Genomic DNA, 23116 nt, shown 5'->3' on the forward strand with positions numbered 1-23116 from the left:
TTTTGTTTCTCATGTGTTATGAGGTGAAAGACGATTAAAAAGAGAAAATGTGAGCGAGATAAGTAAGAGTGAAATCGGCAAAACTGACACCAGAGAGAGCTGAAGGAACTCTAACGGGGAAGAGAACCTTGAGCAGAAGTGGATCAACCAAATTTCATTTCATTGAATACAAAGTTTACAGTAAACAATAAACAAGATATGCATTTAATTCTAAATTACAGCATGCTATAGAAAGGGTTTCAAGAAACCTCACCTTTGAAGACTTTTCTTCACGTTTTCCCTCGAACAGTCCACAAACAACTTGAAGACTTTCTTCAAGATTAACCTTGAACAAGAACGAACACTACCGCGAATGTTTCCTTGGTATTCTTAGGGTGAGAACCCAGGAGTGGTGGACTCTGGCTATGTTGGATTTTGAGGGCAAACTTAATGTTGAGGAGGAAAGATTGAGAACTCTCTCAAAAAATCAACTCACACAAAACTTTTTTTTTTTTTCACTTTCTCCAAATCGTTCAACCCCCTTAGAAAGAAGAAGAAGAAACTTTTTCTTTTCTACTTGCCAAAAATAACCACCACCCACTTACGTGGGTGGAGAGAAAATAAGGGGAAGGGAGTTGTAACTTTCTTTCTTATTATTAAAATAATAATAATAATACAAATATAACTATGATAACTAACTTATCATATTATATATATACGTTAAATTATATGTTATATAAAATATAACATATATAACCTATAGTTTTAATATTGTATCACATACAATATAAACTATATTTTCTTTTCTCTTTTATATGGCATTTAATATAAATCATATTTATATTAAATTTAACAGCTATGAATCCAATTCATAGAAATTATATTTGAATCTCATTTAAATATTATTATTTCCTCCCATTAAGCTATAATGTATCAAATACATCATGAAAATTATATCACATAATTGAAACAAGTTAATTATATCATATATAATTAAATCCCTCTATTATTTTTAACTATTCAAATTAATCCAAAAACTGATTCTCAACTAATCCTATTAAGCTACCAAGGGACCTTATGAACCTGTAGCTTGAAGCTCCAACGGTATATAAATAATTAATTAAATTCTTTAATTACATTATTCACCATCCGTTAATTGTTGGGCACTCCACTAAAGACCAACAAATACACTTTTTGCACTACAAATATATTTATGTATCCATTGGACATAACCAATCAACAGTATGATGACCCTCTACAAATTACTCGTAAGTACAACTAGGTCAAATTACAGTTTTGCCCCTGTAGTTACATCTAACTTCTTAAGTACCACTGATCCCTCTAATGAACAATATATCATAGTCTAACGCTATAAGTGTTATAAATACCTAGTTGTGTGGCAATGTGTATAGTTTTAGTTGTTTCTTGAGTTATAAGGAAATTAGAACTAAAATCTATAAGAAAGACATGCAAACTTAGGTTTGAATCATGGTTTTAAAAGTTTTTTAAAACTTGGTGGAGATAGACCTAAGATCACGGTTCTAATATGATTAGCAACCTAGGCTTTAATCTTTTAATCAATTTAATAGGATTAAATTGACTAATAAAAGGTTAAAGTGTAGCAAATCTATTTATAAGGGACCTTTTGTCTAAGGCGGATTCTGTCTAGGCTGGGGTATTTAAGGTGACGGAAGCGAAACACCCCTACCTGAAAACCTACCTAGAAATGATAGATTTGATACATGCATGCAAATTTGAGGACGGTCCATTAAAGAGTTTAATGTGACTACTTGAACTTTTTTAATTTCAAAGACAAGAGTTGTTTTTTAGCAGATTAAACTAACTTAGATTAAAATCAATAGCCGGATGGTCTAAGTTAATGAACCTCTAGGTAGAACATTCAGTGGGAGGTACATGGGGTATCCGATACTTCATTTAAACCTTTTCACGTTTCTCCCTTTATTGTCCACACGTGAGATCTATCCTCGACCTCGTGGTACCCTAGGAGTGTCCCCTTAAAGGATGGTGTTTGGGTAGGTCAGTATCAAGATGAATGGAGAGAATATTATTAGTAAGAGGGAGCGGGACGTGCGACAGTATATCCCACGGTCTCTCTCGTTAGGTTGGATAAAGTTTCTGTGCATCGCCTCGAGGCACCTTGGGAGTGTCCCCCTGTAGGATGGCAATTTTGTACGTTTCTTTATCTGATCTCCTGTATAGGATAAGGTTGTGTTAGTCTCTCTTGTCCTAATCTGCTTTTTCCCTACGGTGGGCGCATTAAGGCGGGACTCTAGGGCCGAAAACGAGGGGTTACACTTACACAGAATTGTTAAGGGTTAATAGTTCTGGACCGAGCGAATGGTGACTGTTAGATGTAGTTCCAAGAGTTGGTTCCACATAATGGTTGAGAGTGTCTCATCCCAGTGAAGAGGAATATGATCACCCCATCAGTGACGTTTGTCCTGCCTTATTGAGATATCATTGCAAAATAGAAGTCTTTTCACTTAGGATACTTGGAAACTATTTTGCTAAAACTAAAATTGGTGTTAAAATGTGGTTTTTGCATAGATTTATTAAGTTTATTCTGTTTTCAGCAGTGTTTTAATGGCTACCACCACTTTAGCTCTATTTAGTGCCCGCAAACTAACTAGCAAGAATTACGCTAGTGGGAAACACACGATCATAACAATTTTAATCATTGATGATCTCATGTTCATCCTTACGGAGGATTGTCCTCCTATTCCACATCCTAATGCCACAATGTTCAAAAGGCCTATGAGCGTTGAACATGGGAGAATACGAAGGCCCGAGCCTATATCTTGGCCAGTCTTAACGATGATTTGGCCAAGAAGCATGAGCCCATAGTCTCAGCGCATGAGATCATGGAGTCCCTGCGAGGGATGTTCGAACAACCGTCTGGACAGCTCAAGCACGAGGATCTCAAATGCATCTTCAACTCCAAAATAAAGGAAGGCACCTCTGTCGAGAACATGTGCTTAATATGATGGTCCACTTCAATGTGGCGGAGATGAATGGGTCTCGGATTGATGAGGGTAGCCAGGTTAGCATCATCCTTCATTCGTTGCCATATAGCTTCCTGCACTTTGTTAGCAATGCGATTCTTAACAAAGTGGACTATACCCTTACAACTCTCCTCAACGAGTTGCAGACATTCCAATCTCTACTGAAACATAAGGAGAAGAGAGAAAGTGAGGCAAATGTTGCTTCATCTTCAAAGATGTTCCATAAAGGTTCGACCTCATGAACGAAGTCTGCACTTTCTACTCATTACACTGGAAAGTGAAAGAAGAAGAAGGGTGGTAAGGGGAAGGGGAAGGCACCTACTAACTCACAACCTATCGCCCAATGTGGTAGGCGTCTGGTGCCAGTTGATAAGGGAAAGTGTTTCTGTTGCAACCAAGACAGACACTGGAAGAGGAATTTTCCTCACTGGTTGAAGGAGAAGAAGGAGGCCAAGGCTAAAGCAAAACAAGTATGATTTACTAGTTTTGGAAACTTGTTTAGTGGAGAATGATGATTCTACCTGGATTATTGACTCGGGCGCTACTGATCATGTTTGTTCTTCTTTTTAGGGGATTAGATCCTGGCGCTAGCTGGAGGTTGGTGAGATGACGATGTGAGCAAGCACCGGGCACGTCATCTCATCTGTAGTAGTGGGAGAAGTTCAGTTGACTTTACAGAAGAAATTTCTTTTTTTACGTGATGTTTATGCAGTTCCTGAGTTGAAAAGGAACTTAATTTCTATAAAGTGCTTTTTACAGTGTAAATATACTCTTGAATTTCAATTGAATAAAGTGTTTATTCATAAAGATGGAGTTGAAATCTATATAGCATATCTGGAAAATAAATTTTATGTGCTAAGGTCGTTAGCAACGAGTTTCTCCATAACATAGAGATGTTTAAAACTGTCGTAACTCAAAATAAACATCAATGGGTTTCTCCAAAAGAAAATGCACAACTTTGGCACCTTCGATTAGGGCACATCAATCTCAATAGGATTGAGAGGTTGGTGAAGAATGGACTTCTAAGCGAGTTAGAAAAAAAGTTCTTACCGTTGTGCGAATCTTGCCTTCAAGGTAGGATGACTAAAAGACCTTTTACTAGAAAAGGTTATCGAGCCAAAAAGCCTCTAGAGTTAGTGCATTCTGTCCTTTGTGGTCCGATGAATGTGCGAGCCAGGGAAGGCTATGAGTATTTCATCACCTTTACTAATGATTACTCTAGGTATGTGTATGTTTATTTGATGCAACGGAAGTCTAAATCCTTTGACTAGTTCAAAGAAATCAAAGCTGAAGTTGAAAATGCATTGGATAGATGGATTAAGACACTTCAATCGAATCAAGGTGGAGAGTTTTTGGATTCGGGGTTCAGGACTATTTGATAGAACATGGAATCGTTTCCCAACTCTCAGCGCCATGTACACCTTAGCAGAATGGTGTAGCAAAGAGGAGAAATAGAACCTTGTTGGATATGGTTCGGTCGATGAGGAGTTACGCTTCCTTACCGAACTCGTTTTAAGGTTTTGCAGTTAATGCATATACTCAATTGTGTTCCTTTCATTCCTTTCAAGAGTGTTGCGAGCACACTGATAACGGACAGAAATGCACATTATCATAGTGCTAAGTACTTAAACAATGCTGGCTTGCGTTAATAAAAGATGTTAGATTACGTCCAAAAAGCATCAATTTCATAATATTGCGGTCGCATGCGTTCATCTCATAGAAACAGATGATTTTTGTGTTTTTATGTAGAATATGCGTTGACACAAGACGAAAATTGCGATCATAGGAAATCATTGGTCGAGCGTAGCATTACCGCAAGACTTTCTGGTGATTGTGTTCGCAAATATTTGCTCAAGAAGGATTGCCGCAACTTGGTCAGCAACTTGATCGGCGCATCTGGGTAAAAGGCATAATTAATCATGATGGGACAGAAAGTTGATGACAGTCGAATCCGAATTAAGTTGACAGTCGCTAACAATAACAAGTACATTCAGCTTTTCGGTGACAAATATTTGACGCATCAATCATGAATTAAAGTCGTCCCATCTATGCAATCATGAGAGAGAAGCCGCCTTTCACCCTGGAAGTTCTATAAATACCAAAGGCATCCTTCAGAAAAGGGGTTCAGCTATTTTACGAGTTCACAGATCTGTTGATAGTTTAGCCTTGTTCTTAGATTTTCTTTTACTTTGAGGTGGATGCGAGAGAAGAAGGTTATGCCGACAAATCATTCTGGTAAGCTTAGGAGAGCACCGGAAGCTTCAAGGACAGAGAGAGGGCTGACACCTGCGGAAGCAGGAATATCTTTTGAACCGAATAGAGATTTATAGTGTAAAAGCCTCGTTCAATAAGGAATTGCTACCAGGCTCTCTACCTTTATCTTCCATTGTTATTTTGTACTCAAACTCATTTATAAAAAATGGAACTTACTTCTCTATATCTGTCCACTCTCTGTTATTTACGCATGAGTAGCTAAATCTGTTGAATGGGTTGAGAAGCATTTAGCTAGCACAACTAGGAATCTTCATTCTATACGATTATCTTGTATTATGTATGCTTCATTCGTCCATTAGAGATACTCGGGAGGGTAGTCTAAGGATAGGATCTAGGCTTAGGAAATTCAGGTTAGAATCTAGGCTCGGGAGAGTTAGATTAGAATGCATAATCAAGAGATAAAAGCTTAGGAATAAGCATTGTTTGCTATTAATGCATCACATGCATCCTAGAGATAGGATATGATTGTGTGCAGTCACCTTGCCTTTATGCATCTTGCATCATCGCATAGGACAAGAGTAGAGACTTAGGAATAAGCTCTATGGACACTTTTGCATTCAACATATGCGTCCTAGACTTAGGAGCATCGCATTTGCATTGGAAAATGACTTGTTGTGCATGGTTGTAGCATGATCGCATAGTTTGACGAATTCCCAAGTAACGTTAGCTAAAGACCTTCTCAACCCATTCATCCGCATACTCAATGCATCTATCACACAATCCGACTTTTCTCAAATCCGCCGCATTTGTTTATTTTTCAGTACCACAAACAAGAACCTCAACAATTATTTATTCATTTGGCAGCAAAGTTTTCTAAAAATTACCAATGCAACCTATTTTCACAAGTCCCTGAGTTCGACCCTGGACTTACCAAGAACTTAGTGGGGTTTACACTTGGATTTTACTGAGAAAACTTGAGTGCTCAACGCATTTTTCACCATCGCATTTCATCCACAATTTCACTTCATAAAATAACGCATCACACACCTCTAGAGTTGTAGAACGGGCATCAAGCTAGTTTATGTAAGGGCCTGCTTCATCAATAAGAGTTGTTGATGATAGTTCATCTGGTAGGTCGATTCCACCTCAAGAGTTTAGGGAACCTCGACGCAGTGGGAGGATTGCGAACCCACCTGTTCGCTATATGGGTTTCACAGAAATCCTGGCTATGGTAGCTAATGGTGACGTGAGGATCGTGTCTTTTTAGAAGGCAATGAAGGATGTTGATCGGGATGAATGGGTCAAATCCATGGATCTCGAGATGGAGTGGATGTACTTCAACTCAGTGTGGGATCTTGAAGATCAGCCTGATGGGATAAGAACCTATAGGTTGCAAATGGATCTACAAGAGGAAACAGGGTGTCGATGGGAAGGTGCAAACCTTCAAGGCTCGACTTGTGGCAAAGGGTTATACCCAGGTGGAAGGAGTCGACTATGAGGAGACTTTCTCGCTGTTGCCATATTGAAGTCGATCCGCATCCTCCTGTCCATTGCGCTTATTATGATTATAAGATTTGGTAAATGGACGTCAAGACTGCCTTTCTGAATGGCAATCTTGAGGAGACCATTTATATGGTGCAACCTGAGGGATTCATAGCCCAAGGTCAAGAGCAAAAAGTTTGAAAAACTGAATTGATCTATTTATAGACTGAAACAGGCATCTCGATCTTGGAATATTTGGTTTGATACTGCAATCAAAACGTACGGCTTTGCCCAAAACATTGATGAGCCTTATGTCTACAAGAAAATCATCAACAATTTAATATTTCCTAGTGTTGTATGTAGACGATATCCTACTCATTGGGAATGATTTAGGATTACTTACTGTAGTTAAGAAACTGGCTAGCGACTCAATTTTCCAAATGAAAGATTTGGGAGAGGCTCAGTTTGTTCTAGGTATACAAATCTTTCAAGATCGTAAGAACAAAGTGCTAGCGCTGTCTCAGGCATCGTACATTGACAAGATGTTGCTCAAGTACTCGATGCAGAACTCCAAAAGGGGCCACTGCCATTCAGGGATGGAGTTACACTGTCTAAGGAAATGTGTCTTAAGATGCCTCAAGAGGTTGAGGAGATGAGACGAGTCCTCTATACATCTATCGTTTGTAGTTTGATGTATGCGATGCTTTGTACTAGACCAAATAGCTACTATGTTGTGGGAATAGTCAGTAGGTATCAGTCTAACCCAGGACAGGGTCACTGGACCGCAGTCAAGAACATCCTCGAGTATCTTCGGAGAACGAGGGGCTACATGCTCGTGTATGGAACTAGGGATTTTATCCTTATTGGATACAAAGATTCTGACTTTCAGACTCATAAGGACTCTAGAAAGTCCACTTCAAAGTCAGTTTTCACCTTAATGGAGGAGCAGTAGTATGGCGAAGCACTAAGTAGGGGTGCATCGTCGACTCCACGATGGAGGCCAAGTACGTAGCGGCTTGTGAAGATGCTAAGGAGGTCGTTTGGCTCAAGAAGTTCCTAACAGATCTGGAAGTTGTTCCAGACATGTCTAGGCTCGTCACCCTCTATTGTGACAACAGTGGTGCTGTGGCGAACTCCAGAGAGCCCAGGAGTCACAAGCGTGACAAACATATAGAGCGAAAGTATCATCTCATCCGTGAGATAGTGTATCGAGGGGACATGATAGTCACGAAGATCGCTTTAGAGTACAACGTTACTGACCCATTTACAAAGGCTCTCACAACTACAGTTTTTTATGGTCACCTTCAGAGCATGGGTCTACGAGACCGCCCGCGGCTGGATTAGAGCAAGTGGAAGATATTTTTGTACTGGGCCTTAGTGCCCTAGTTTATTATTTTGTACTAATTGTTTGTACACCCCACTCGGTTTAGAACAAGTGGGAGATTGTAAAGGATGATGCCCTAAACTCTCGTTGGGTCCTGTAGTTTGTAAACACAGTATTGAACAAACGCTTGTGATGTAATAATATATGATATTCTTTTTTTCACTTTTGTCTATGGAACATTGGATGTTTTATTTGCTTTACCCAAACTAATAAACTAAGATCCCTAATTGTCATTGTAACTTAAGCATGTATGTGGAAACATACAGGTGGATCATGCCTTAAATGATAACTAAAATGGTCTGTAGTATATGGATATAGGAGGGAAACTTTATCCTTGTAATGCTACGGATGCGGCCCGCTTTGTAGAATAGTTACAAGTGTTGTGACTTGTTACGATGGTCTGATCCTGATTATTCGTGTGGAGACATGCGAGTGGGGGCATCCTATATAAAGGAGTTTGTATAAGACCGGACCACGAAGTGTTATAGTTTTGTTATATAACGCCATTCATGATAGAGACTTCACTTCATTAGGATGACCATAGGTAACATGACCTCAATCTTGAATGAGTTGGGAACTCCTGCCTTTGAGAGTGGTCCTTTGATTTGCACAGGTGCAAGTGGCTAGATCGCCAATTCAAACCTACCACTTTAGGGATTCGTCTGATTTGGGAGCTGGGAACTCAGCTACACAAGATGGAATTCACTCCTTCCCCAAAGCAGGGCTAGATAGATTGCTCCCTTAAAGGCTGATTCCGGGGCTTGAACGATGTGGCGCCACACACCTTTTCATGGCCCGAGAGGTGTCCACACATGGTAGAACTATGTTGTATTGTTCATTAGAGGGATCAGTGGTACTTAAGGAGTTAGATGTAACTACGGGGGAAAAACGCTAAATTGGCCCAACTGTACTTACGAGCATCTGTAAAGGATTATCGTACTGTTGATTGGTTATATCTGATGAATACAGAAATATATCTGTGATGAGAAGAGTGCAGTTGTCGGTCTTTAGTGGAATGCCTGGCAGTTAACGAATGGTGGATCTCGTGGCTAAAGAGTTTAGTCAGCTATTCACGTACCGTTGGAGCTTCGAGCCATAGGTTCATAAGGTCCTCTTGGTAGCTCAATGGATTCAAGTTGAGAATCAGTTTTTGGGTCAGTTTGAAGTGTTCAAATGATCAAGAGGGAGTTTGATTATATATGATATGATTGACATAATGTATGAGATACATTAATTGGAGGGATATGATATAAATATGATTTATATCTAGTGGAGGAGAAAATGACTATGGTTCATATGTTGCATATGATGTAATATTAAACCATAGATTATAAATATAATAAGATTATATTTATTTTTTAATTTAACAATTATGGGATAATTGTGCCGGCTTTTTCTCTGTAACCGAATGAGTTAGTGGGAGGTTGCATTCAGTTTTCGTAACTGAAGGATAAAATGAAAATTATTTTCATTTTGCAAGAATCAGATATTCGCTCACCGAGTAGTACCATTGCCTATCGCATAGCAAACCGAGAGCATACATGACAACTCAAAGTTTCTAAACGATCGTGTACACGCACGTGGTTTAGTAAACGATCGAATAGAATTTCCTAAATGATCGTCTAGCTCTTTCTATGCAATCGAGCGCCCGAGCGTTTACTAAACGATCGTTTATACGATCTCACCCCTTTTACTACACGATCATCTACCTTTACCTAAACAATCAAGCATTCGTCTATACAATAGACACCCTGATATCTCCCATTTGCTTGGTCGTGGTAAACGATCGTTTCTTCCTCCTTCCCTCTACCAAATCCAATGGAGCTCACACCTCCTGGAGTTTCACTCCGAGAATACTGAGGGTTCTAACTAGTGGTGTCTTGCTTGTTTCTTTGTTCGTGAGGAGTCTGTTCGCGAGTAGACGAAAATGTGATTTGGTGGACAATAGCTTTGATGATCTTAGCGAGAGCGAGAGGTGTAGTCCTTTGACGAGAACGATATTTAAGGCGAAGAAGGGTTCTTCAACTGGTATGTATCTTGTTCTCTTTGTTGTTTAAAGTTCAAAGCATGCCATAATTTATTGTTAAATGCATAACTAGTCTATTTGATTGTGAATGTGGTAATTCTGTCACAATGAGTTTGGAATAATCTTTCTTCCACTTATAGGTGCTCGTTGATAAGAGTTCCTTCAAGGTCGAGTAGTAGGGGTAGTTTTGAAAACAACGGTGATGGTCATCGTGGAGGTAACAATGATGAACACAAGCATTCTAAGCACGAGGATGCTGAATGTGGAAGGATGGAGGGAGGGACATACACACCTAGTGATGAATGTGGAAGGGTGGAGAGAGGGACATACACACCTAGGGACATACTCATATGATCCAACATGGTCCCTTTGTACTTTCCTTTCAAGTGCGAACCATCAACAATTATCATAGGGCGATAGCTTGCGAAACCTCTAATACAAGGCCTTAATGCCATAAATATATACTTGAAATGCACATCATCTTCAAGTTCGATCTCAAACACTGTACTCGGATTCTCTATTTTTAACGCTTCCCTATGGCATATGAGTATTCTAGAGTACCTCTAGTGAGATCATATGCGGCTTCCCTTGTATGTCACGTTTTATCGTAACTTATGTTCACGCCATAATCTTTCCTTATATCCTCAATGATATGACAAGGTTTATAAATATGTCCTATGCCTGTAAACTTATCTTTAATCAACTGACCAACGACCGTAGCAGTTGCTTGTCTATGGTCGTGATTCATAATTCCGATGAAACATGTGTGCGAACATGAGTACTTTGTGATCTTGAATATATCAAACCCTTTCATTTTCACTATACGAAGGCTCCACTTACAAGTCTCCCCAATACATTTGATAGTGAACAAAGATTTGGTTGACTTCATGATCCTAAATTCAAAATTTTTGTTGATGGACAAAATAGATAATCGCATTTCAAGTCCTTTTTACTAAAAAATAGTTGACAACTTCAACGTCTATCCTAGATGAAGAGGTATCAGGCATAATTAACTATCCCCTATGACTTGAAGACACAGATGGTGGAATCACTGAAGCTGTTGTACAACAAAACACATCTCTATGATCACGATCCATTTCATTCAATCCTGTTGGTTGCTCATTACCATCCACTGAAGGACCACAACGTTGCTCTGGATGACTACAATCCATATAATTAAGTCTAGATGATCTCTCATTATCAACAACTGAAGTATCGCCCAATTTTGTATCACCGTAATTCATTGAATTCAATTCTGCTGGATTGTGCGATCGTTGTCTAGTGATAATGTTGATGGTATAGTGTTGGCAGACAATGGACTATCATCCTTTTCCTGACGAAACTCATATGATTCCTCATATTGCCTGTCCACAATCGTATCATCATAACTCATTTCCAAACCCCATTTTAATATTTCCATCCTGATTCGATTTTAGCGTTACAGATAACTGAAGTCTACTAAGCTCTTCCCGAAAAAGAAGGAAGCGAACATCATCATCATTTCTTATGTATTGTGGAGGGGCTTCATATTCAAACTTATATGTAACTCTCATTATAAGATTTAAACTCTGAAGAACTGGCATTTGTAACCTTGTAAATGTGAGATTTAAGTTCTTCATACTTCAATGTACCCAGCACAATGATTCCTGTTAACTCACCCCCAGTATACAAACTTTCATTCTCATCCCAATCACCTCCATATCGAATAAGTAGATACTTTTTTATCATTCTACAAAGCAAGAGAACATTTGTTATTAAATTGTACAAGCAATTGAAATGTACTCTCATTAATCTCGCTCTCTCTCTTAATCTCACTTTCTCTACTCTTACTCTCTCTCACTCTCGTTCTATCTCTCGCTCTCTCTCCCAATACAAAATCTCATAATGCTCAATTCCTACCTTTCCAGAAATAACATAGCAAAAATGATGAAACGAACTCAAAATAATGAAACACCGTTATGAAAAACCTATTCTGTTCTGAAAAAGCCTTGTCTTGAAAATTCTCGTTCGAGAAAACTCCGTTCAACAAAACTTAGTCGAAAACCAAGGAAGTAATCACCATTGAAATTGAGAGTTTAAAGAAATCATCATGGTATTGTGTTTAGGTATTATTGATTTGAGGCTTCAGTCGTGAAAATTGTCAAATCATTCGTACACTGACAACAAATCACATCAAACCAGGGAATTTAAAGCGAGAGTGAGAGCGTTTGACCAGACAAAAGCGAGACTTATAACCTAAGGCACTTGTGAGGGCAATTTACGTAATTTGAAATCGTGATGATGTCAACAGAGGGTCAATTGACATTATTTTTTAAAGATAGATCATTTGACATTTTGAGCCCAAAAAATAGATCATCCATACAAATTTCCAAAATTTCCTTCTTTTTATGCACACTTTACGAGGAATCCCTATTTAAATATTTATTAAAAAAATCCTAATTTCCAAATATATATAAATATATCTTTTCCTTTTCATGGGTAAAACCCTAAAACCATATTTATATTTAAATATATAACTATATTTAAATTCTTTTTCCTTTTTAAAACCCTAGAACCGATAATTGTATATATATATATATATATATATATCGTTTTTTTCCTCTTCCTTTTCCAACTTTCCAAAAATCCCCAAATTAAATCTCAACCAACCAAATTAAATCCAAATACAATCCAAATAAACACCTACCTTTCCAAACCCTTTAATTAATTTAAAACAAAACACTAGTTCCTTGTCATACTAATTTATGGTTGAATTATTTAAACACACTAACTCAATTTTATCTCAACTTCACAACATAATTCAAGAAAATTAAATAAAATTTTCCTAAAAATTTTGAATTGTTATACAATTGTTCAAATTAGAATCCAATTTTTGAACATGCTATCAAACACATTTAAAAACATGAAATACAACTTTGTTTTCTTTAAATCCCTTGTTTTCAAAATTATATTTTTAAATTCTCCACGAAACAAGCACTAATTTTTTCACTCAAGAATCAAAGAAGCAAAAAAATATATCAAAGTGAATATAACTCAATAGTAATTAACATGTATTCTTTCCTAAAAGTTTAAATTCAAATCAACTAAAAAAAAATAGAGTACTAAAAAGACTTGCTCAAATTTTTCATAAAATCACATTCGAATAGCAAAGAGTCGATGTATGCAAACTCCATGTACTCAAACTCCGTGTACTCCGAGTATCTTACTGTCTTCAGTAAAAGGAAATGCTATACAACAGTTTTCTTCTTTGTTGTTTCTCGAAGGTAATCACGATGTCATCTATAGAATCTTCCCATGATTCAGTTCGTTCAAGCTATCATGAAAAAATAATCCATAAAAATCCATCGACACAAACTGATAAAGAAAAAATAAAATAAAAATAAATCAACAGAGCTAGACCTCCTGGCAAAGATCAAAAATAAGCCGTGCTCCTATAGCTGCCTCCTCGTGGTTATCTTTTACCTCCAAATTAACAATCAGTACAGTTTTCATCAGTGCATGATCACGGGTGTTCAAATCTGCTCAATTATTGCATAATTGTCATCAGACAGTTGAGCAGAAACCAGCCCACTTGATAAATGAGTAATATCAGAAGTATGCAGGAACATGAACACACAATGAACACCAACACAAGCTTATGTTGCAAGAAAACGTACAAGTCATCAACAATTCACTCAACGCAACAATTCACTCAACACCTTATTGTTCTTAGGATTTGGAGATCTTTGAGCTAGTTTCAAGGCTCAAAATCAACAGGCAGAGAACTACTATTTCGGGATAAATCTTGACAAGAGCAAATAAAAGCATTGGTTTTTATTTTGTTTTATTTTATTTTTTATGTTCTCGAGGTGAGAGATTCACACTCAAACGTGGTTCTCTCTGACATCCCAATCTATTACCTTCGAATATTCGAGCATCTTGAAAGGTTATAAAGAGTTTGGAGAGATCCATGTGAGTTTTCTTTTGGAGAGGAGCCTCTAGAGAGAGCGGCAACATTCTTGTAAATTGGAAGGTCACATCATTCCTCACATGTAGAGAAGGCCTAGGTATGGGTCTCTTTTAAGGAAAATGTCACACCCCACCTCAAGTTACCTCTACCAAACCAAAGACATGTCATGTTGACAACAAATCCCAACCTAACTATGGAATCCATTACTGAACTTACAAAAGCTAGCTCTTTTCAAAACAATAGGTGGCTAGCAAAAACTTCCTTAAAACAAAATCCATAAATAAAATAATAAAAAGAATCAACAGCATTACTCTTAAAAGCCGGATAAACCACCTGAAAAGAAAACACACTCTCAGATAATTTGTTTCATATTCCAACTCCACCATCAAGTGTGCCTAATCGCATCCATCTTATCAATCAATTCAAAAATCGACAACTAGAACATAGTCATAAATCAATAGCAGAAAATATTTGAAGTTTCTTTCTACAAAACCATAAAAAAATTGGAAGAATAATACAATGTCGTCAAAACTAATGCTAGCCACTCTAGTTTCAAAGACAAACAAATTACTAAATTTACAATGTAAAATGAAATATGACACGCAAGTTTTTTTTTTTTTTTTTTTTTTTTCTCGAAAAATATAAAGATTAAGAAATAATTTAATAGATGAATGAAATATCTAAAGTTTTAAAAGGAGAACTAGCAGGATTATGAAAAATTCCTCCAATTAGATACAAGGAAATTTAAGTTGAAACTATTGAGGGGTTGTATACTTTTACATCAAAAAAGAGCATTGAAACTAGATGATTCATAAACATCCCAGGGGATCTTTCTTTTCCTTAAAAACCCTTGAATTTCCCTCTCCCCAAGGGTGGCTCTGATTATACTAGTTCATAGATGCCCTTGTGTTGTCGTAAAAGAGTGATCAACGAACAACTCTCTGAACCAGGCATTAATGTCCAAAGGAGCAATAATTTGCCAACCAAAAGCATCAAACAAATCAGCCCAGATTCCAGCAGTAAATAAACAATGGAAGAAGATGTGATTTTGGGATTCCTTATCCACTTTGCAAAGGCAGAATCATGAGGGAAAACAATGAAGCCAAGGACATCATTTTTTACCCTATCCAACGTGTTACAGCAGGAGTCGATTATTTCCCAAAGGAGAAACTTGACTCTCTTTGTACAAGGAAATTTCCACAATTGTTTGTAGAGGTCCTCAATGGATGAAGTTGTATCTGAGGCAAGGTGAGAAATTAAGGACTTGACAGAAGAAAGGCCGCTGTTATATCCAATTTCCGGATCTATATGTCATCCCTCTGTGTGAGATTGAGAGTGGGAATGAGTTGAGAAAAGGAGGCCCATTCAAAAATTTCATCCTCCAAGTTCCTTCTATAGTTCAACATCCAAGAGTGATCAATACTTCAAAGATCAGCAACGAAGGCTTTTTTAGACTCAGCAAAATAACTTGGGAAAGACCTTGTGGAGAGCTTCGGTCCCATTCCATTGGTCAAGAGTCAAAAGGATGTGGATTGTCCATTTCCAACAGAGCATCGAATATTACCATGAATGATGTCCATCTATTTGCTAATGTGGAGCTAGGGACTTCGTGAAGATACATGGAGCTTCAAAGCTGGTATTTTATCGAAGTGTTGGAGCCAAACTTAGCCCTCATTAATTTTCTCCATAAGGCATTTTTTTCCTATCTAAAACACCAAGTCCACTTGGCTAACAAACGTCTGCTTCGAAATCTAATGTCCACAACGCCGAGCCCTCCTTCAAATGGAAGCTTGAGTCTGTCCCAATGAAAGAGGTAAGCTATTTTTTTGACGCGACTCAATTTCCATCCCAAAGGAAAAAACTCCTTTCAAATTTGTTCAATTACAACAGACAGGGCTTGAAACAGAGAGAGATGGTAGATTGGGAGGTTGGATAATGTAGTAGCATTCAACAAAGTTAGTCTACCTCCCTTGGATAGGTTGCTGTGATGCCATGAGTGAAGTCTTTTATCAATTTTCTCAATAATAGGCTGCCAAAAGTTTGATAGTGATGGTTTACCATATAACGGAAGGCCCAAATATTCGGCCGGCCAAACTCCCCCTTTGCAGTCATGCTTGCTGGCTATAAAATCCACCCAATCATCTTCACAATTAATGCCCGAAAATTCAAATTTGTCTATTAACATTGAGACCCGATGCCTTCTCAAAAAGAAAAAAAAATAGATGAGCTGCCTTCTTTGTTGGTGCCTAGATGCGTCATCTTCTTTGTTGGTGGAGAAAAGAATGGTGTTATCGGCAAATAGGAGATGGTTGATTTGAGACATGTCTTAGAGAGAAGCCTTTGACAGAGCCAATGCTAGCTGCCTTTGTGAGGATATAACTTAAGGAGTCCATCAGAATAATAAATAGAAAGGGCAACAATGGATCTTCTTGCCAAAGGCCTCTAGTAGCTTTGAATCTATTACCTTTGATGATGATGGAGAAATTGGTTGATGAGATGCAACCTTTGATCCAGAGTCTCTATTTGATACCAAATCCTTTCACTTCCAAAATATCATCAAGGTATTCCCAATCCACTTTATCAAAAGCTTTTTCCACAACAAGCTTGATGAGAACACCTTGAGTTTTCGTCCTATACCACTGTTCTACGATCTCACTGGCAATGATCAAAGCATCCAAAATTTGTCTAACCTCCCAAAGGCCGATTAGTAATCCATGATAGTTGAAAAGATGACTTTTTTGAGACAATCGGAAAGTACACGGGCGATGATCTTGTAGAGGCAAATGGTGAGACTAATGGGTCTATAATCTTCAACTTTTCTAGCATCCCATGTCTTTGGAATAAGGCAAATATATGTTTCATTCACATTGCAATTGACAATGTATTTTTTTTAAAAAAAAAAAAAAAAAAAAATCTTGAAACACTCTAATTAGCGGGATTGAGAATGTCAATGTTCCAAGACTTCTTAAAGAATTTTGTTATGACACCATCCGGTCCAGGGGTCTTGTCGGTTCCTAGAGCCTTTACTGCCATCCAAATTTCATCTTCTAGGAAAGGAGTCTCTAAGCTGGTGGCTTGTTCAAAATTTGATGGATCCCAATCAAGATTTTGAGGGAGAAGTCTTCTGCCCGGTTTTTTGGTGAAGAGATGCTTGTAAAAGTCTGCAGACTCGACCTCATTATCTAAGAGCAAACTTTTCATTCTGTGAGTTCAGGATTTCGGTTATGGCACTTTTACGTTTTCAAGCAGCAACATATCTGTGGGAAATAGTGGTATTCTCATCCCCTTCCAAGAGCCATTTGGCTTTGCATTTGTGACACCATGTAATCTCTTCATCAGCAACAATGGATAAAGGCATTTCTTTAATCTCTGTTCTTCTATTATTGAGGGCCTCCGCGACGATATTATCAACCTCTCGTCCTTCATTGTCAATATGATCCAGTGCTGTGAGGGTTGTTCTCTGTGACATATTGTTACAAAAGATGGACTGATTCCATTCCTTTGAGACAATCAGCCCTCTGAGCTTTTGATTAAATCCATGACCAGGCCAACCACTCATCCGGTGCTCCACCGTTGCTCTACAAAGGGAAGAAATTCTCAATCAACCACTGCTTTACAAAGGGAAGGGATTCTCTGTGATTGATCCACCTGTTCTCGAATTTGAATGGTGTAGGTCCCCATTTTTGGTCGGGGGTTATGGATCTAACCTCTAAAAACAAAGTCAAATGAATATGGAGATTCTACATAGAAAAAACAGTTGTGTGGAGTAGCATTGTTGAAAAATATGGTATTTCCCACTTCAGCATCAAACTGGCCACTATTTCTCTCAGGTTTGCCAAAGGCCTCTTGGAAATACATTATGCAACATGGGCTGATCTACGACATCTTCAACGTGGTAGAAGATGGTAAATCCACTCATCTTTTGTCCAATTTATGGATTGGTTCTTTCCCTTCAAAGGAAGCTTTCCCTAGGCTTTTCATCTTATCTCTCTGGAAAGAGGGCACTGTTTCTAACCAGGGGAACCATACCGATGCCTATTGGATCTTGTATTTTGAGGAGAAACTTAAATGAAGAGGAGTTCGTTGAATGGCCAAGCATAACCTTTTCTAGTGGCAGATCATGAAGACTATTGGAGGTGGAAGATAGACACAGAAGGCACCTTCTCATCCAAATCCTTAGGCTGCAACCTCCCATCCCGCGACCCCCTATCTCATAGGTCACAGCTCCTTATATATACCTCTACGGAAGATGTCTGTCATATCCAAAAAAAGATAACATTCTTCATTTGGGAACTCAGCCATGGCTGCATAAACACAAATGATGCCCTACAGAGGAGAGCTCTGTGGATTTCCACTTCACCTAATTGGTATATCCCTTGCCAAAAGAATGGAGAAACCTTACAACATCTAATGATGATGGTTGCCAACATAAGCATAACTTGCCGCTTGAGAAGACACCTACTGCAAACCACATCTAATAACAGTTAAGAAAATTCAACCTACTACAAATGTTTGTTGCCAACCATGAGCATAACTTAAGAGTTGAGGAGGTCCCTATTCCATTCCTTAGGTCAAAGTTCAAATCCAAATCTCTCATCCTTAACAGTACATACAATATATGATTGCTAATACAATATTAAACCAATGTGAAATCAGAAATGTCATAAATGAAGGAGAAAGTCTGATTTGAATAAAATATGAAATTTTTTTAACATTTCTCGCCAGATTAATTGCCCCCACTAGGCTCCTACCTAATGTTTATCCCCTTGATTCTAAATTGGCCCATTTCCTCTCTACAAGTACAATTTCCTCACAGGAAGTCATTCGTCAAGAATTCATTATTCATGACTTCTATTAATAATTAGAAAAAGTTAGGAAAAAAGAATTACCATGCTATTATTAATGCATGTGAATTCAAATCCTTACCATGCCGTCAGAAACAACGCATCAGTTTCAGACTTTGTATATAAGAGGAAATTAATACTTATTAAAAAAACAAAAAAAAAAAAAAAAAAAAAAAAACCCTTCCCAGCAGTGTTTTACTACCCATGGCTTCTTTTTTTTTTTTTTTTTTTTTTTGGGACAAGATGTTACCATACTATTATTAATGCACGAAGCTCAAATCTTTCCAATGCAGCCAACAATAACACATCGGTTTTGAGACTTTGAATATAATAAGCGTAATTTAACACTACGCATATATAGCCATTCAAAATAAATGTTTGAAAGTAAATCGAGGATTCTACTATTGTAGAGTGCAGTGCCATTAACTTTCACATGAGCACTAAAATGAGCATAGATAAACTGAGATAAAGGTTGTACTATCAACTCCAAGTCAGAAGTTCCATTATCTCAAATCCTCATACCTCAGTTGTACTTGAATAAAGAAAAAAAAAAATCAACTCTTAGAAGAATAAATTGAAGTAGGCAAATTAACCTTCAATAACCATATCAAAGACCTTTTCTTCAAAAGTAAATACCACGTCAAAGGAACCGTCTGCTGCATTATCTTGCCAACGTTGAGGAGCCGTTTTGACAGCTGCATTTCTTTTAAGCATGGGCAGAATGCCGTTACGTTTGTATCTATGCACGTTTTAAGGTTAAATTACAATTGAGGAGACTCCAACAAATTTAAGAACGTGAAAGTAACTAAGAATGCTGAAGACGAGAACATAGTGCCCACCAGTCTTCGGGTCGTTTTCGGGGGAGGAATGCTAGGGAGGGGGAGAAAAAGGATACAGTTCAGGATCTTTTCGACGGAGATCATCGAACATGTGCTTGTAGGGGGTACCGAAATCGTATACATTGGGCTCCCGGAGAGAAGGTCCAGGAAGCTTCACGTGAGCCCCAGTCCCATAGGATGAAACGTTGAAGCCCTTGTTTTTTAGTATAGAGTGAGCCTCCATGCTTCGATTTTGGTTGGATGAGCAAACCATTGCATAACGATACTTCATGGTGAATTTCCGATTCCGATATTACTAAAATACAGTACGAGAAACGGGAAACGAGGCGTGGGAGCAGCCAGTACGATCACGATCAGTAGCGATCACATTTCAATTTGGAACACTCGGCTGGAAATTGGGGTAAATGCCAAATATTAATTAGGGCAAGAAAATCCCATTTTTATCTTTGGGTGAGTGGTCCGAAGTTTCTTGGTTGTTTGGGGTCATTGGCTGGGCTTAGGATGAGCACCTCCGATTTGAGAAAAATTTTGGAAAATTGGACCAAATGACCCAAAAATAAAAAATCTTTCTACCAATTATCTTTTGTTCATATGAAATTCTAAAATTACCTCCAATTTTCAAAAACCTTCATATCAAAGTCTTCTATTTCTTCCTTCAACCATTTCTCAAGCATTCAATATATATTCAATGCAATACCAACATTCCATCGAAGCATTTATTCACAACTAATATTCTACCAATAGCATTTATTCCCAACTAATATTCTACCAATGGAAGGTCATTCTCAGTATTAACTTTCTGTCAAACTCCCCACAAAATTCTCTCATTGTGTCTTTCAGAATGTTGTCTCAGATTCAGAAACGGAGAGAATGTAAGTAATATTCAATCTTTCTTGTCCCAGATCGTTTTGATAATAAGTGTCGTTTAACATTAAATGAATGATCATATAGTAATATATATACAATTGTTCATTACAATATATGTTGGGTTTTATGTTCTAAAACTTGTGGTTTGTAAACAACAAACTTATTCTGTAAATCGATAAAGTTGTTATTGAACATATGAATTGCTTATTTCGTTTTAGAAATAAATCCAATAAACTAAAAGATCCATAGTTGAACTTTATGTGAAGACATAAGAGTGGATCAGATTCGAGTAAATAGTCAAAATGATCTATGGGTGCCTTATTCTGGTAACACTATTGGATGTGGCCCACTTTGCAGTTGTTAGAAAAAGTTGTAAAGTGCTACAAATGAAGTAATCCTGATTCGTTCATGCAATAACATGAGGAGTGGGGACATCCTCTTCAATGAAGACAGGACCAAGAAATAAGTCACTATTACGTAATAACGTTGTTTACTGTTTAAAACTAACTATTTCAAAACGATGACCTAAGTAACTTGACCTTAATTCTGAGTTAACTATAAACTATTATTTATTTGAGATTATCCTTAGATTTTTATGGGTGAAGTTGGCTCAACAGTGTCGGCTCAATAAGCCTCCCACTTTTAGGGATAATAGAGAGGTTGTTCCCTTATGTGCTGATTTTGGGTCTTGAACAAAGAGCCACACCCTCTCATTGGCCCAAGAGGGACTCGGTTTGATGATCGGATCAGAGGATCAGAGGGACTTATGAAATAAGAGGTAATCTCGGGGTAAAACAACCTTTTGACCCAGCCGGTATTACAAAACCATCTGTGAAGGGTTAACTTACTAATTATGAGGGGAGTGCAACTACTGGGCTTTAGTGGAGTGATCCGATAGTTAACGAATGAGGGTTAATTTGGTGTAAAGAGTTTAGCCAATTAATTAATCTCGGATCGTTGGAGCCCATGATCTATAGGTCCATTAGGTCCCCTACTAGCTCACTGATAAATTAGCCTTAAAATAGTGTGATAGATTGATTTGAAACTTTCAAATTCAAATTAAGAAAATTAGTAATTATATGTGATATAATTACACATTTAATTTTGGAATTAAATGTAATTGGAGCATTTATTAATATATAAATATGATTTCAATATTAATTTCATGAATAAGGATTCATGGTGATGGATTTGTTGATAAATTAATTTAATATTTGATATTAAATTAGTAGAATTAATTAAATTATTTAATTAAATATTAATTATTAATTTTATTACAAAAAAATAATTATTGAATTGATTTTTGTAAAATTAATAAAATTTCAATTTTAATTAAAGAATTAAAGTTGAAAATAAATTTTGATTTTGAAATTCAAATTCAAATTTCAAAATGGAAAAATTTGAGAATTTGGAAAACCCCACAAAGTGGGATTTTTCCACTCAACTTCAAAGCATCTTAATCACCATAATCCACTAATTCCACCAAGTAGGTGGTGTCTTCATGAGATGAAGACTTCAAAGCATGGGTTGATGGTTTAAAATACAAAAACGGATTCAGCTGAAAATGACATGCAATTTGCTGAAGTGCTGAGTTTTTGAAAGTTGAAGAAGTTGTTCTTCAACAAGCTGAAAAACCAGAAAATCTCTCCTCCAATTTCTCTAAGTTCAAGCTTGTTTTGAGTCCCACAACTCAATCTAAGGCTCCTAGAAAATAGTAGGGAATCTCTAGTGGTGGTCCACGACTTCAATTGGAGAAAATTGCAGCTCAAATTCGTGTTTAAAGAGGATCTTCAAAGGTATGTAATGAAACTCTCTTGATACCCCATGAAATGCTTATTTTGATGTCAAAAATGAGGAATTGGAATGCTTAAAAATCCTGTTTTCTTCTGCTACATATTTCTGTAAACCAACAATATAAATAATTGTTCATGATGAATGAAATCAGACATGAGGATTTCCATGAGTAGTGGAAGGATCTTTCCAAATTTCAATCGTATATGAACAACAACAATTACAGTCACAAACGGAAACATGCGGTTATGCATAAATCGAAATTACAGCATGCTTTTGATAACGGGCATAAATGCACGTTATTACAGTGCTAAGTTATTAAACAACGCAGATTTGCGTTGATAAAATATAAAAGATTGCATCCAAAAAGTATTAAGTTCACAATATTGTGGTTGCATGCATTCATCGCATTAAAACAGTTAATTTATGTATTTTTTTTGTAGAATATGCGTTGACGCAAGGCGAAAAATGTGATCCAAAGAAATCAATGGCCGAGTGCATCAAAAGATCGCGTTACCGCAAGACTATGGGTGTTTTGTGCTCGCAAATATCTGCTCGAGAAGGTCACAGCATAGAGCCGACGCAACTTAGTAGGTGCATCTGGGTGAAAAGCGTAATAAATCACAATGGGACAGAAAGTTGATGACAGTCGATTCCGAATTAAGTTGACAAGCCATTAACGAACCACTATAGCAAGTACACTCAACTTTTCGGTGAC

The 23116-nt window shown here is 37.4% G+C and overlaps 1 protein-coding gene across 2 annotated transcripts; it reads right to left on the bottom strand.

Moving 5' to 3' along the window:
• Nucleotides 1–13109: 13109 nt before the first annotated feature.
• LOC120083721 (RNA polymerase II subunit A C-terminal domain phosphatase SSU72) lies at nt 13110–20230 on the bottom strand. 2 transcript variants are annotated; one of them, XM_039039574.1, is made up of 4 exons: nt 19797–20230; nt 19495–19640; nt 13508–13563; nt 13110–13421 (listed from the first exon to the last, which is right to left on the bottom strand). In XM_039039574.1, the coding sequence occupies exons 1-4, from the start codon at nt 20009–20011 to the stop codon at nt 13320–13322; spliced, it is 519 nt and encodes a 172-aa protein (XP_038895502.1). In that variant the 5' UTR covers nt 20012–20230; the 3' UTR covers nt 13110–13319. The 2 variants fall into 2 exon arrangements, with proteins under 2 accessions (XP_038895502.1, XP_038895501.1); XM_039039573.1 differs by having other exon boundaries at nt 13508–13626; nt 19797–20225.
• Between the last annotated feature and the right edge of the window lie 2886 nt (nt 20231–23116).

This window comes from Benincasa hispida, chromosome 8 (assembly GCF_009727055.1).
Source record: "Benincasa hispida cultivar B227 chromosome 8, ASM972705v1, whole genome shotgun sequence".
NCBI classification, from domain to species: Eukaryota; Viridiplantae; Streptophyta; class Magnoliopsida; order Cucurbitales; family Cucurbitaceae; genus Benincasa; species Benincasa hispida.